The sequence below is a fragment of the Somniosus microcephalus genome, chromosome 7 (genome assembly GCF_052327205.1).
Source record: "Somniosus microcephalus isolate GS21.2 chromosome 7, FLI_Smic_1.0, whole genome shotgun sequence".
Lineage (NCBI taxonomy): Eukaryota > Metazoa > Chordata > Chondrichthyes > Squaliformes > Somniosidae > Somniosus > Somniosus microcephalus.
Genome location: NC_140993.1, coordinates 90,585,640 through 90,599,835, shown reverse-complemented (window position 1 = coordinate 90,599,835; position 14,196 = coordinate 90,585,640). Strand labels below are relative to the sequence as shown.

At 46.5% G+C, this 14,196-nt stretch overlaps 1 protein-coding gene across 3 annotated transcripts in view; it reads left to right on the top strand.

Annotated features, from left to right (window-relative positions):
* LOC147114789 (copine-3-like) overlaps positions 1-11,520 on the top strand; it is a 103,806-nt gene extending 92,286 nt beyond the window's left edge. For all 3 annotated transcript variants that reach the window (XM_085992732.1, XM_085992730.1, XM_085992731.1), the window contains one exon: positions 5,072-11,520. In XM_085992732.1, the coding sequence (XP_085848858.1) occupies positions 5,072-5,179 (108 nt within the window). In that variant the 3' untranslated portion in view covers positions 5,180-11,520. The remainder of the gene's footprint in view (positions 1-5,071) is intronic.
* The last annotated feature ends 2,676 nt before the right edge of the window (positions 11,521-14,196 follow it).

Below are 14,196 nucleotides of genomic sequence, written 5' to 3'. Positions count from 1 at the left end.
GATGGAGAGGACATGGGGTTGGAAGTTCAGCTCCGGGTCAAATAGGATGCCAAGTTTTCAAACAATCTTGTTCCGCCTCAGACACTGGTTAGGGAATAGAGATTGTGGCGGGGACCAAAGACAATTGGCCAAATATTGTTGTAGCAGGGCATCTAACAGCATCTGCTGGCACATTTAGGTTTTTACATTTTTTCTGTGGCAAGTTGCTGAAAGTGCGAGCTGATCACGTCACAGCGAGGGAAACCAGGCATCTGGGACCTGAGTGATCAGGGCAAGGAACTCTGTATCTCCTTAACCAATCGGATTGAAGGATTGTGAAATTAACAGCACAAGAACTTATGTCAAACTTGTAAACTTACGTTTTGTTAAATTGTAAAGAACCTTGGTTAGATCACACTTGGAGTACTGTGAACAGTTCTGGTCTCCATGTTATAAAAAGGATATAGAGGCACGGGAGGAGGTGCAAAAAAGATTTACTAGAATGATACTGGAATTGAAAGATTGAGCAGGCTTGGGGCACATTCTGTACAAAAGAGAAGACTGAAGGGTGACCTGATCGAGGACTTAATGAAAGGGTTTGATAGGGTAGATGTAGAGAAAATGTTTCCACTTGTGGGCGAGACCAGAACTAGGGTCTATAAATATAAAATAGTCACTAATAAATCCAATAGGAAATTCAGGAGAAACTTTACCCAGAAAGTGGTTAGAATGTTGAACTTGTTACCACAAGGAGTAGTTAAGGCGAATAGGATAGATGCATTTAAGGGGAAGCTAGATAAGCACATGAGGGAGAATGGAATAGAAGGATACGATGTTAGGGTTAGATGAAGTGAGGTGGGAGGAGGCTCGTGTGGAGCATAAACACTGGGCTGGAGCTGTTCAGTCGAATGGTCTGTTTCTGTGCTGTAAATACTTTGTAAAGAGCTGAGAAGGAAGTGTAAATTCGAGTGAATGAATTCAATGTCAAATTAGGTACAGAAAGAGAGAGTGGGAATGAAAGATTGGATTAAGAGAGAAAAAAGACAGGAAGGAAAATTAAGAAAAATATTTTTAAATTTGACTGGGTTTTACTTATGCAATTCACCTGAAATCAGCCAAACCAGCGTAAAAGATCAAGGAATTTCAAGCCCAAGTTACATCCAGGGCAAATTGAATTTCTGCGATCTTTTGAGTTGGTTTAAGAAACATTGCGCTGAAAGCTGGCCACACCCTCATAGAATTAATCAGCATGCTGAGTTTCCGCTAATTGGGCCCATTTGTCGGCTTTCGAGAAGGCTCTGAAAATTAAACTCATTTCCTAGGCTGAAGAAAGAAAGACTTGCATTTACATAATGCCTTTCACGACCTCTGGACATCCCAAAGTGCTTTACAGCCAATGAAGCACTTTTGAAGTGTAGTCACCGTTGTAATGTAGGAAACACGACACCTAATTGCGCACACCAAGCTCTCTCAAACAGCAATGTGATAATCTGTTTTTGTTACATTGATTGAGGGATAAATATTGGCCAGGACACTGGGGATAACTCCCCTGCTTTTCTTTGAAATAATGCCATGGGATCTTTTATGTCCACCTGAAAGAGCAGACGGGGCCTCGGTTTAACCTGTCTTCCGAAGGACGGCACTGCTGACAGTGCAGCACTCCCTCAGTACTGCACTGGAGTGTCAGCTTAGATTTTCGTGCTCAAGTCTCTGGAGTGGAACTTGAACCCACAACCTTCTGACTCTGAGGCGAGGAAAGGCATTATTGTTAGCTACTTTGAGGCTACTGAATAAAATACAAAAGTGAAATGTGAAGAGGTTTGAGTGACAGTGGCCCTATGTTCGTGCAGTCTTCATTCATTCATACATACTCTGAAAAATTATAATTTTTGGGTGCTTGGTTATCTAACATCTCACTACATTGAGCAAGCCAATTTAACATACTCAATATGCACATTTTTTATATCCATAATCTCATGGTAGTTAAATTAAAATGGTGTGATTCAAAGTTGAGTATAGACATCTGACACCCTAGACATCATACCTGGAAAGACCCTTGATCCCCTTTATTGAATATTCTGCCCTTTTCCAGCCACCTTCATTTCAAAAGTCACACTATCCTGCAAAAAATCTAAGTAAATCCATTTCATAATTTCTGTAGAATCCACAACATTGTTCGATAACCTCTTAATCATAGAATGGTTACAGCACAGAAGGAGGCCATTCAGCCCATCGAGCCTGTGCCGGCTCTCTGCAAGAGCACTTCAGCTAGTCCCACTCTCCCGCCCTTTCCCCGTAGCCCTGCAAAAATTTTTTCAGGTACTTATCAAATTCCCTTTTGAAAGCCACGATTGAGTCTGCCTCCACCACCCTTTCAGGCAGTGCATTCCAGATCCTAACCACTTAATCATAGAATGAATCATTGCTGCATTGTTTTTTTTCTCATGTTGACTTTGGATCTTTTGCCAATCACCTTAAATCTGTTCCCTCTGGTTCTCGACCCTTCCGCCAATGGGAACAGTTTCTCTCTATCTACTGTCTAGACCCATCATGATTTTGATCACCTCTATCAGATCTCCTCCAAGGAGAAAACCCCCAGCTTCTCTAGTCTATTCATGTAACTGAAGTCCCTCATCCCTGGAACCCATTCCCATAAATCTTTTCTGCACCCTCTCTAAGGCCTTCACATCCTTCCTAAAGTGCAGTGCCCAGAATTGGACACAATACTGCAGTTGAGGCCGAACCAGTGTTTTATAAAGGTTCATCATAACTTCCTTGCTTTTGTACTCTATGCTTCTATTTATGAAGCCCAGGATCCCGTATGCTTTTTTAACTGCTTTCTCAACCTGCCCTGACATAGTCGACGATTTGTGCACATATAACCCCAGGTCTCTCTGTTCATGCACCCCTTTTAGAATTGTGCCATTTAGTTTATATTGCCTCTCCTCATTCTTCCTACCAAAATGTATAATTTCGCACTTTTCTGTGTTAAATTTCATCTGCCATGTGTCTGCCCATTTCACCAGCCTGTCTATCACTCTCCTCCTCACTGTTCACTATACTTCCAAGTTTTGTGTCATCTGCAAATTTTGAAATTGTGCCCTGTACACCCAATCCAAGTCATTAATATATATCATGAAAAGCAGTGGTCTTAGTACTGACCCCTGGGGAACACCACTGTATAAGATCCTCCAGTCCGAAAAACAGCCGTTCACCACTACTGTTTCCTGTCACTTAGCCATGCTGCCACTGTCCCTTTTATTCCATATTCAACTTTGCTGGCAAACTTATTGGCCCTGAAATTAGGATCGGGAGCTTGCCGCGCATGCAAGCCCCCGATGTTCACTTACCCGGCGCGCTGACGTTTTAATTCTGGCCTGCATTGCATTTCCTCTCGCTGGCCCGCTTGTGGTCCTGCTGCGCTGTGCGTGCGTGACCCAGCGGCGTACTTAGTGTGATGAGCCGGCTGGGATCACGTGAGCACAGGGCAACCAATGGGAGGTTGCAAAAGTTAATTCATGAGTTTGACGGTAAGAGCTGTCAAACTCATGAAAACTCCTGGCCCCAAAACACTACTTAAACCTGAAAGAAAATTTAAAAAAACATTGCACTACTTAAATGAACCATAAAGAGCTCTGAAAAACTATTTTAAACAATAATTTTAAAATTTGAAAAAAAAAATTATATAAAAAATCGGGGCTAAAACTAAACTTAGCTTACTGTAAATTCTTTAAAAATAACAAACCTGTGGGGGAAAAAAAAAAATTCTCAATTGTATTAATAGACCACTTACCTGAAAAACAAAGTACTTACGTGTGGTTTTTCAATGCGTAAATACCGGAGGCCTTTACACACGCGCAACTCTCTAAAAATAGAGGAAATCCAAGTCGCACGCGCTGCCCGATACCGCACACGCGTTCAGCCTCTTAACCCCTTGGGTCAGAGGACAGGAAATGCCGGTTTTCAGCGCATGCGCTGTGCGTGCTGAAAACCGGCAATTCTTCCGGGCACACGCGTGAGTACCTCGTCCGTACTCATGCGTTGGGCCCGGAATTACTGGGCCATTATGTGGCACTTTATCAAATGCCTTTTGGAAGTGTGTACACCACGTCAACCGCATTGTCCTCATCAACCCCCTCTATTACCTCATCAAAAAACGCGATCAAGTTAGTTAAACACGATTTGCCTTTAACAAATCCATACTAGCTTTCCTTAATTAATCCATACTTGTCCAAGTGACTGTTAATTTTGTCCCGGATTATCATTTCTAAAAGCTTCCCCACTACGGAGGTTAAACTGACTGGCCTATAGTTGCTGGGTTTATCCTTGCACCCTTTTTTGAACAAGGATGTTACATTTGCAATTCTCCAGTCCTCTTGCACACTCCTGTATCAGAGGATATTCTGAAATAAATGCTTCATAATGTCCAATTAGCTCTAGGGGAGTTACTCACTGACTCTTCATTCTATGCACCCCTCTTCCTGGTTTACTGGTATCTTGTCATATTCATGCATTATAACCAAACTGTAAAGTGGCACATATCAGAGTTGGAGTATTTACATTGCTCTGTGTTATGGAAATAAACGCCACGATTCGTTCCATCACGATTCAGTGGTCTGACCAGTAGGTGGTGGTCTCCTCCAACCTTAGTACAGTCCTGTTAATTGTGCCCATTTTAGCTTCTGCTTCTGACAAAACAATTATACAACAAAAGTTATTCTGACTATGCATTAGTTTGCCTGTCACATTTGTATCCTTTTGTAGCGAGTCATTTCTTTCTGGTTTTACATTTTTTGTCGATGAAAATTTGCAGGAAGTGCTGTTGAGGTATTGACAGAAATCCGCAACTAGATTTTTCAAGGAATGAAAAATTCTATCCTCCGTGTCTAATAATTTGGAAATTTTATCCCTCAATAATTATAAATGTTGTATAGACTATTTGAATGCCTAATTTGTATGCATTTGATGTACTGTGTATTTTTGTTGCACATGGGATTTTCATTTAAACAAATTTCAAAAATAGAATTAAGTCAGATTTCAGCTTAAATTGACTTGTCTATGTTAAACTAGATTAACATTTGTATCTCTGCAGGCAACAAAAGAAGCACTTGCACAAAGTGTACTGGCTGAATTACCTCAGCAGGTGGTGTGCTACTTCAACACACGCAAACTCCGTCCTCCTAATGAGCCAAATCCTTAAGTACTCTAAATTCATAGCCAAATGTTTGTAATACACTATGCCAAATAAATCTATAATTTTTGTTCTAAATTTTAGAAATGCATGTATTAACAATGTATTATATATTACATCTGTAATTTTCCATAGTTTTAAAATTATTTAAAATAGTTTGTTGCATTATAAATATTTTGTATGTGAATTTAAGACAATTACTCTTTTTTAACAAGTAGTTGAAGTAATCCAATAAAATTCAGTGAGATCAAATTGTATTGTGGCAAAACCACTAAGTGACTTACATAATTGTCTGTAACCAATGTTATTACCTCTAGCATTAATTGTCTGTAACCAATGTTATTACCTTTCAAGTTGGCTCTGGTTAAACAGAGCTAGATCGACAACATCGCGATCTGACGCGATGACGTCATCACGTGGGTCACGTGACGTCCCCTTCGGCGGGAAACGTGATGACGTCAGAGGTAGAGGGCGGGACCAGCCAGTCCTCGTGTGGATTGAAAGAGAAAAGACGTGTTTTGAGCTTCCCCTGTAGTTTCTTGTTTTGTAAAGTTCTTAGACAATAAATTCAGTTTAACTTCCAGTAAGTTATAGATTCTTTGGTAGGAGTGCAGAGACTCCTACATTGATGACCCCGATTCCTCGCGATCGTTTTTCGCGGTGAACGCCGAACACAGGCCAGTGATGGAGGCCAACGCAGTGGCCTTGAAGCTCCCCCAATTCTGGGAACAACAGGCAGCCTCTTGGTTTGTGCAAGCCGAGGCGTAATTTGAGCTCCGCAACATCGTTCAGGATCAGACCAGATATCTCCACGTGGTCTCCGCCCTCGAGCGCTCGACAGCGTCGAGAATCATCAGCCTGCTGGAGAGTCCTCCGACTGCTGATAAGCCATCAAGACACGATTGCTGCAGGTATTTGGTCTCACCAAAGCGGAGCGCGCTCGCCGTTTACTGGCTCTACCAGGGTTAGGAGACTCCAAACCCTCGGAAATGATGAGTCATATGCTGACTCTCCTGGGGTCCGAGCCCCAGTGCTTTCTGTTTCGCGAACTGTTCCTTACTCAACTTCCTGAGCAAGTACAGGTGTCCCTCGCCCGAGCAGAAACCGCAGACTGCGTCGCGCTCGCCGAAGAGGCGGATAAGATTTACGCCGTCCGGCAACAATACTGCGCCCTTGCGCAATGCCCCGCCACGAAGAGCCCGGCCCCGGCTCCGACAAAGGCGCCTTGGGCGACCAGTTTCTGCTACTACCACGCTCGTTTCAGCCCGAAGGCCCGCTGCTGCCGCTCGCCGTGCACTTTCATTACCAGACTGCCGCGAGTCATGCACGCCGGTCCCGGTACTTCCCCCACTGCCGCGATGGCGATCGGTGCTTCCGGGAATCTCACCTACGTAACCGACTCCATCTCCGGCCGTCGTTTTCTATGCGACACGGGGGCGCAATGCAGCATACTGCCCGCCTCGGTCATAGACCTTCGCTCCGGCAGCCATGGTCCCCCTATGCAAGCGGCCAACGGGGGTTCGATCCGCACTTGCGGGAAGCGCCTCGTCCGAGTATGTTTCGGTGGACAGTTTTTCGGCTGGAATTTCATCACTGCTCAAATCTCACAGGCCCTGTTGGGTGCTGACTTTTTAGGCGCTAACGGCCTGTTGGTGGACGTGAAAAATCGACGCCTCGTTCGCGCCGCCACGCTCGACGATATTTCGGGGATGCGCAGCACAGCTGCGTCTCACACGATTTCATGTGCGCAGCCGCAGCCCAACGATTTCGCCCGGCTCCTCGAGGATTTCCCCGAGCTGACGAAGCCCAACTTTTCGGCTCCGACCGTCAAGCATAGGGTGGAGCACCATATTTTGACTACCGGCTCGCCCGTTTACGCCAGGACGCGACGTTTAGAGCCCAGTAAGCTAGCGGCAGCAAAGGCGGAGTTCGCCGTGATGGAAAAAATGGGGATCATCCGTCGGTCCAGTAGCCCCTGGTCCTCCCCGCTCCACATCGTCCCCAAGCCCGGCGGGGGATGGCGGCCCTGTGGGGATTATCGCCACCATAACGACGCCCGACCGCTACCCCATTCCCCATATACAGGACTTCTCGGCACATTTGGCGGGGACATCCATCTTCTCCAAAATCGACCTTGTCCGTGGTTACCATCAGGTGCCGGTGCACCCTCAGGATGTCGAAAAGACAGCGGTAATTACCCCCTTTGGACTCTTTGTATTCCTGCGAATGCCCTTTGGGCTTAAGAATGCGGCACAGGCGTTTCAGCGCCTCATGGATTCAGTCCTGCGGGACCTTGACTTTCTGTTTGTTTATTTGGACGATATTCTGGTTGCCAGCACCTCCAAGGAGGAACACCTCGAGCACCTTCGGGTCCTTTTCAGACGGCTTCAGCAGCACGGCCTCATCGTTAACTCGGACAAATGCCGTTTCGGCCTATCGCAACTGGATTTCCTGGGCCACCGCATAACCCCCACGGGGGCAGCGCCACTTCGGGTCAAGGTGGAAGCAATTGCGGCGTTCCCGAAACCAAAATCCGTGAAAGCTTTACAGGAGTTCCTGGGGATGGTTAACTTCTATCATCGTTTCATCCCCAGGGCTGCACAGCTCATGCGTCCTCTATAGGAGGCCCTCAGAGGCTCGACGGGAAAGGACCCTGTGGTATGGTCACAGGACATGGATCGTGCTTTCGAGGAGACGAAAGCCGCACTCGCCAATGCGACCATGTTAGCACACCCCCTGCCGGGAGCCACCATCGCTCTCACGACGGACGCGTCAGACTACGCAGTGGGGGCCGTCCAGGAGCAGTGGGACGATGGCGCGTGGCAACCCCTGGCCTTTTTTAGCCGCCAGCTACAACGGCATGAACGCCGGTACAGTACTTTCGATCGAGGGCTGTTGGCTTTGTTTTTGGCCATCCGCCATTTCCGTTTCCTCCTCGAAGGACGACGCTTCATCGCGTTTGTCGACCACAAGCCATTGCTGTTCGCAATGGCCAAGTCTGCAGAACCATGGTCGGCTCGGCAGCAACGGCAGCTGACGCACATATCTGAGTTCACCACCGACATCCGACATGTTGCCAGTAAGGACAACGTCGTCGCCGATTGCCTATTCCGCGCCGCCGTCCAATTGGGCATTGACTACGCACAGATGGCGGTTGACCAAGCGGACGACCCGGAGACCCAGGGTTTTCGTTCGGTTCCAAACAGCCTCCAGCCGAGGGATGTGCCTTTCCATTCCACAGGTACCACTCTGCTCTGCGACGTTTCGCTGGGTGCATCCCGTCCGATCGTCCCGTCTAAATGGCGCCGTACGATTTTCAATGCCTTACACGGCCTATCGCACCCTGGGGTGCGGGCATCGCAAAAACTGTTGGTCTCCAAATTCGTATGGAGGGGAATACGCAAGGACGTCAGGGACTGGGCGAACACTTGTGTTGTTTGCCAACGGTCCAAGGTGCAGCACCATGTCAGAGCCCCGCTCGCCACCTTCGAGGTCCCGGAATGGCGATTTGATCATATTCACATCGACTTAGTGGGACCACTCCCACCTTCCCAGGGCTTTACGTACCTTTTGACGATGGTGGATCGCACCACGAGGTGGCCGGAGGCAGTTCCCCTGACGTCCACCACATCTGCGGACGTTGCTCGAGCTTTCGTTTCGTCCTGGGTAGCCCGTTTTGGTGTCCCTGCGGACATTTCGTTGGATCGGGGGCCGCAAATTTCGTCCAAACTGTGGAACGAGGTGATTTCCGTGTTGGGCGTTAAACTCCACCGCACTACGGCCTATCACCCACAGGCGAACGGCTTGTGCGAGCGGTTCCACCGCTCCTTGAAGGCGTTGCTCAGGGCCAGCCTGCTGGATGCATCCTGGGTCGACAAACTACCGTGGGTGATGTTAGGACTCCGCACGGCGCCGAAGGAAGATCTCCAGTCGGCGGCGGCGGAGATTGTTTACGGGCAACCACTTCGAGTCCCAGGTGAATTCCTGCCGTTACCTACGCGACCATGGTCCGCGGCCACACAAAAAGAGACCCTCCGGGATGCGGCCCGCTGTTTCCGCCCAGTTCCGACCTCACGGCACGGTTTGCTTTCGTCCAACGTCCCAGGGGAGTTGTCGAAAGCCAAGTTCGTGTTTGTGCGCCAGGACGGCCATCGTACCCCGCTCGCACCGCCGTATGCCGGACCCTTCAAGGTTTTGCAGGCAGGGGACAAGAGTTTTGTGATTGACGTCGGGGGCAAACCGGATCACATCTCTGTTGATCGCCTCAAGCCTGCGCACCTGGACCTCGAACGACCGATCGAGCTGGCGCAGCCTCCGCGCTGCGGCCGGCCACTACCACACCTGACACCACCGTACCGCCTACCAGTTCACCGCCTGCTCAGCGTTTTCCCCTCCGGGAATTTTGGAGTCGGTCCAACAGACTTGTCCGACCTCCTCAGCGATTGACTCTTTTCGTTAAAGACAATTCTGGGGGGGCGTATGTGGCAAAACCACTAAGTGACTTACATAATTGTCTGTAACCAATGTTATTACCTCTAGCATTAATTGTCTGTAACCAATGTTATTACCTTTCAAGTTGGCTCTAGTTAAACAGAGCTAGATCGACAACATCGTGATCTGACGCGATGACGTCATCACGCGGGTCATGTGACGTCCCCTTCGGCGGGAAACGTGATGACATCATGACGTCCGAGGTAGAGGGCGGGACCAGCCAGTCCTCGTGCGGATTGAAAGAGAAAAGACCTGTTTTGAGCTTCCCCTGTAGTTTCTTGTTTTGTAAAGTTCTTAGACAATAAATTCAGTTTGCTAACTTCCAGTAAGTTATAGATTCTTTGTTAGGAGTGCAGAGACTCCTACAGTATCATAATCATTTACCAATTGTTATCAGTGTAAATTTGTTTATTTGCCTTTGATAACTTTTTTTTAGTAATGCTTAAAGAAGCAATTTTTTGTTAGCCTCCAATGCCTTCTCCAGTTTTTATACTGTTATGAATGATAATTCAACTTTTGGATTATATGCCTGTATCTGGCACCAAAGTATACAGCATATATAGTATAATTGCTTAATTATGAAATTGAGAATGATTTACATGTCCTGTATCATCATTATGGCACCAAGTAAGTGTATTGTACTAATCATTTATATTTTGGAATAATTGAAGAATAAAATTGGAAGTAAAGCTAAAAGTAATTATACTGTGGACTACATTATCCAACCCATGATATTCTATGTACTGTATATGATGCAGTTTTTAAAACTGGTGATGTAGAAGATTTAACTTTGGCCATATTGATCGACATTTGTAATTTTTTTCCACTTTTAAAATTTTGTGTCTCTTATAAATAAAAAAAATGTGCTGGATAACCACTGAATATAATCAAGTCTAAAAACAGATGATGTTGGAAATGTATGCAGGACAGTTACCATCTGGGTGAGATCTGTCTTCAGAATAGATAAAGGGTCACGTCTGATACATTGGCCTTGATTTTTACAGGGCTTGTGAATTGTGGCCCACCTGGAGAGGTCGGTTAAATTAAACTTCCCGGAGTCCCGCATGATGCCCAACTAGATTTAATACCTTGCCAGCAGGCGGGAATGGAAATTTGGCCACAGAAGGGATGGGGAGGCCTAAGGACTCCTTGTGGGGCCTGGGGGTAGCACTCCTGTTTCTCCTGACCCACAAGGAGTTCAAAGAGAGAGACATTTTAAAAACTTACCTTGGCCTCTTTTGGCCATGATTCTAGTGCGAGACTCCCCTCCCCATGCCTTGTGTTGTCGGTGATGTCATTGGGCCGTGACTTTTGCAGCTTAAGTACACCCCCGCCTGCTTTTAGCAGGAGCCTCGTTGATGGCCTGAATTGCTGCCGTCAATATTATGGCAGCCGGGAACGTGCCGGGTTGGTGGCAGGGTTTCGATTAACAAGATTGTAACCCTTCGTCCTACCCTTTCCTACCTGTTGGGGGGCCATTATCTTTTTCCTTTCTAGAAGCTACAGTGCATTTCCAGCATTTTCAATTTTTATTTCAAGATTCATTATTTTTCTTTTTTATTATGACTGCTCGTGCATATTTCGGTTAGATTCCCCCATTTAATAAGTACTATTGGTAAGCGGTGTCTGTGTTTATCCTCATCATCTAACACTGCTCCATCATGTAAAACACCCTGGTAAAGTATAATATTATCATGCATTGTTTTATAGAAAGAATCTTGTATTATAGTCATTTGTACTGTTATTCTGTATTCATGTCTACTTGATCTCAAAATTAAAACTCATGAAAAAGCAACAAAAAAAAGCGCTGTTAAACAATTTAACAAGATCTCTTCAATAAACCTATCCAGCCCTTAAAACTACAGTATCCAGTTACTCTTCAATTAATTAATTTAAACAAGACACCACTTAATTTGTGTTGTAATTTTGTAACTATATTTATTAATCTTTGATTTCCTGTGGCATTAATTATAGACAAAATCACTTCTTGCAACTTTCATTGCTATGTTCCTTTTCAAATATGATTTGTTTCTGTTTTATAAATATGAAATGTGCCAATCAGGTGTAAGTGTGACATGTTTGCATATATACAGCTGTGATGCTCAAAACTTCACCCTTGAGGTGCGACATCTGGAATGTCATTGGTAAAACATAGGCTAGTTTATATTAAACTCTATCCTTTATACCAATGCTTTTCTAGAAGGTTGCCCTGGAAGTTGCTAGTCAACCCTTGTGTCTATCACCATGGCAATTCGTGCAAGGAGGTAGGAAAGAAAAGTTTCTGTAGCTTTTCAGACACGTTAATGTTGCCTTCTGTAACTGCATTACAGGCTTGTATGGACTCTTGCCTCTACCGTTGAGGATACAGTAACAACAACGTGCATTTATATAGCACCTTTTAATTTAGTAAAAACTTCTTGAGGCGCTTCACAGGAGCATTATCAGACAAACGTTAACACCGAGCCACATAACAAAGTATTAGGACAGGTGACCAAAAGCTTGGTCAAAGAGGTAGATTTTAAGGAGTGACCTAAAGGAGGAGAGCGAGGTAGAAAGTCACATTTCAGTGTTAATTTGTTTAAACAAAGGTTCAGTGGAAGATTGAGAATGTCAGGCTCTTAATAAAGGATATTGCCCAACGAAGAAGGGGATTTCCTCACCCTATATCCCCATTTTGTCCTCTCCTTTCCTGAAGGCACTTGTGACTGCATAATCTGTATGTCTCAATAGAACACTGCCATGCCTACACTGTTGAGTCAACATGATTGTGTTGTTGAATTTGTTTGCAACTTACTCTTAACTCCTTCCACTTAAGGATGTTACTTCACCTATAGATTTTATCCCTAAATCAGGTGCTTGATTCAGGTGAACCACTGATAGACATTCAGTTGAAATACATAAAGCATGGTACCAAGGAGTGAGTGAAAGGCACTAGCAAGCATGCAGATATCTTCCTTTATAGTTTTCAGCTATTGTAGGGTAATTCATCAGAATACACTTCCCCTATAAACATATTAGCCTAGACTTTCTGAGCACATGGAAGCCAGTGCAGAGCACTTGTCTGACCTTTTTAATTTGCTGAATCTTCTTATATTCCAGGGTCAACCTCATTAATATCCATTGTATTAATGTGGCTGACCCTCAAATACAAGCAAGGTCAACTAACTAAAGGTGAGACAAGCGCTCGTCCTGAACTGCCCCAGCTTACATGCATTGCACATACTGTGATGGTGAGCTTTTCAATTGTGTATAGGAGATGGGGAGGAAAATCAAATGCTCTTGCAGCAGCTTAAAGGGCAGCCTTTATGGGGCACAGGAGAAGGCTGTGTTCAGGATGAACCACAGCGTCAGCTGCACAATGTGAACACTCTGAGAACCATCCGGCAATTCAGAAGTATTTTAATGATCCTACCAGGTCGGGCAGGATAGGTGAACCCACATTTACTTCCAGTGGAGGAAAAATTGGGTCACGCCCCCTTTGGGGTGCTAACTTCGCCAGGGCGCTAAAAGTAGACACCCCGTGCCATAAATTGAGTGGTAGTGCCACAAGCAGGGTGCGGGGTGCTACTGGAAGTGCTCCCCCTCCTTCCTGGGGCGTTAACATTCAATATTGAGGTGCTACGTGCAACAACGCCACGAGCGCCGGCACATAGAATCGCGATATTCGAGGCCTCCCTCCCCTGTTAAAAGTGGAGGCACCTAGCGCATCGGGAAACGGGGTGCTGGGTGCCAGGAAAACAGCCCGGTACTCTGAGTGCCGGGCTGACCGATCGCGGCTGGCACCCTACATGAAGAAGCGGGAGGGGGCAGGTGCTGGCAGCTGGCCCCAAAAAATGGCCGCCCGGCACCTGCCCTTTAATTAGCGCCGCTCCGGCTGCAAAAGCACCACCCTGACCCTGTCGGACATATCGTCCGGTGGTAGGTCAGGGAATGCGACTGAAGTTTGCGAGCGGGGCGTTGCGCACGGCAATGACTTTCGCCGAAGGAGCAGTGCCATGGAGCGCTACCGGCTACCACCACCGCCAACCTGCTAAAGTTCGCAGGAGGCGTTAGCGGCGCCACGCCCAGGCGTTAGGTGCTTTACACCCTGTTAGCCTGGGGCGCTAAAGGGAGATGTAAACCAACCCAATTTATCCCCCAGTGAGGGCAGCACGGTGGCATAGTGGTTAGCACTGTTGCCTCACAGCGCCAGAGACCCGGGTTCGAATCCGACCTCGGGCGACTGTCTGTGGAGTTTGCACATTCTCCCCGTGTTTGCGTGGGTTTTCTCCGGGTGCTCTGGTTTCCTCCCACAGTCCAAAGATGTGCGGGTTAGGTTGATTGGCTATGATAAATTGACCCTTAGTGTTAGGGGGATTAAATACATGGGGTTACAGGGATAGGGTGGGATATGTGTTGGTGTGGGGGTTACGGGGATTGGGTGGGATATGTGTCGGTGCAGGCTCGATGGGCCGAAATGGCCTCTATGGGCCGAAATGGCCTCTATCTGCACTGTGGGGTTTCTGTGATTCTGTGAGCTTAGCATGTATGGCACT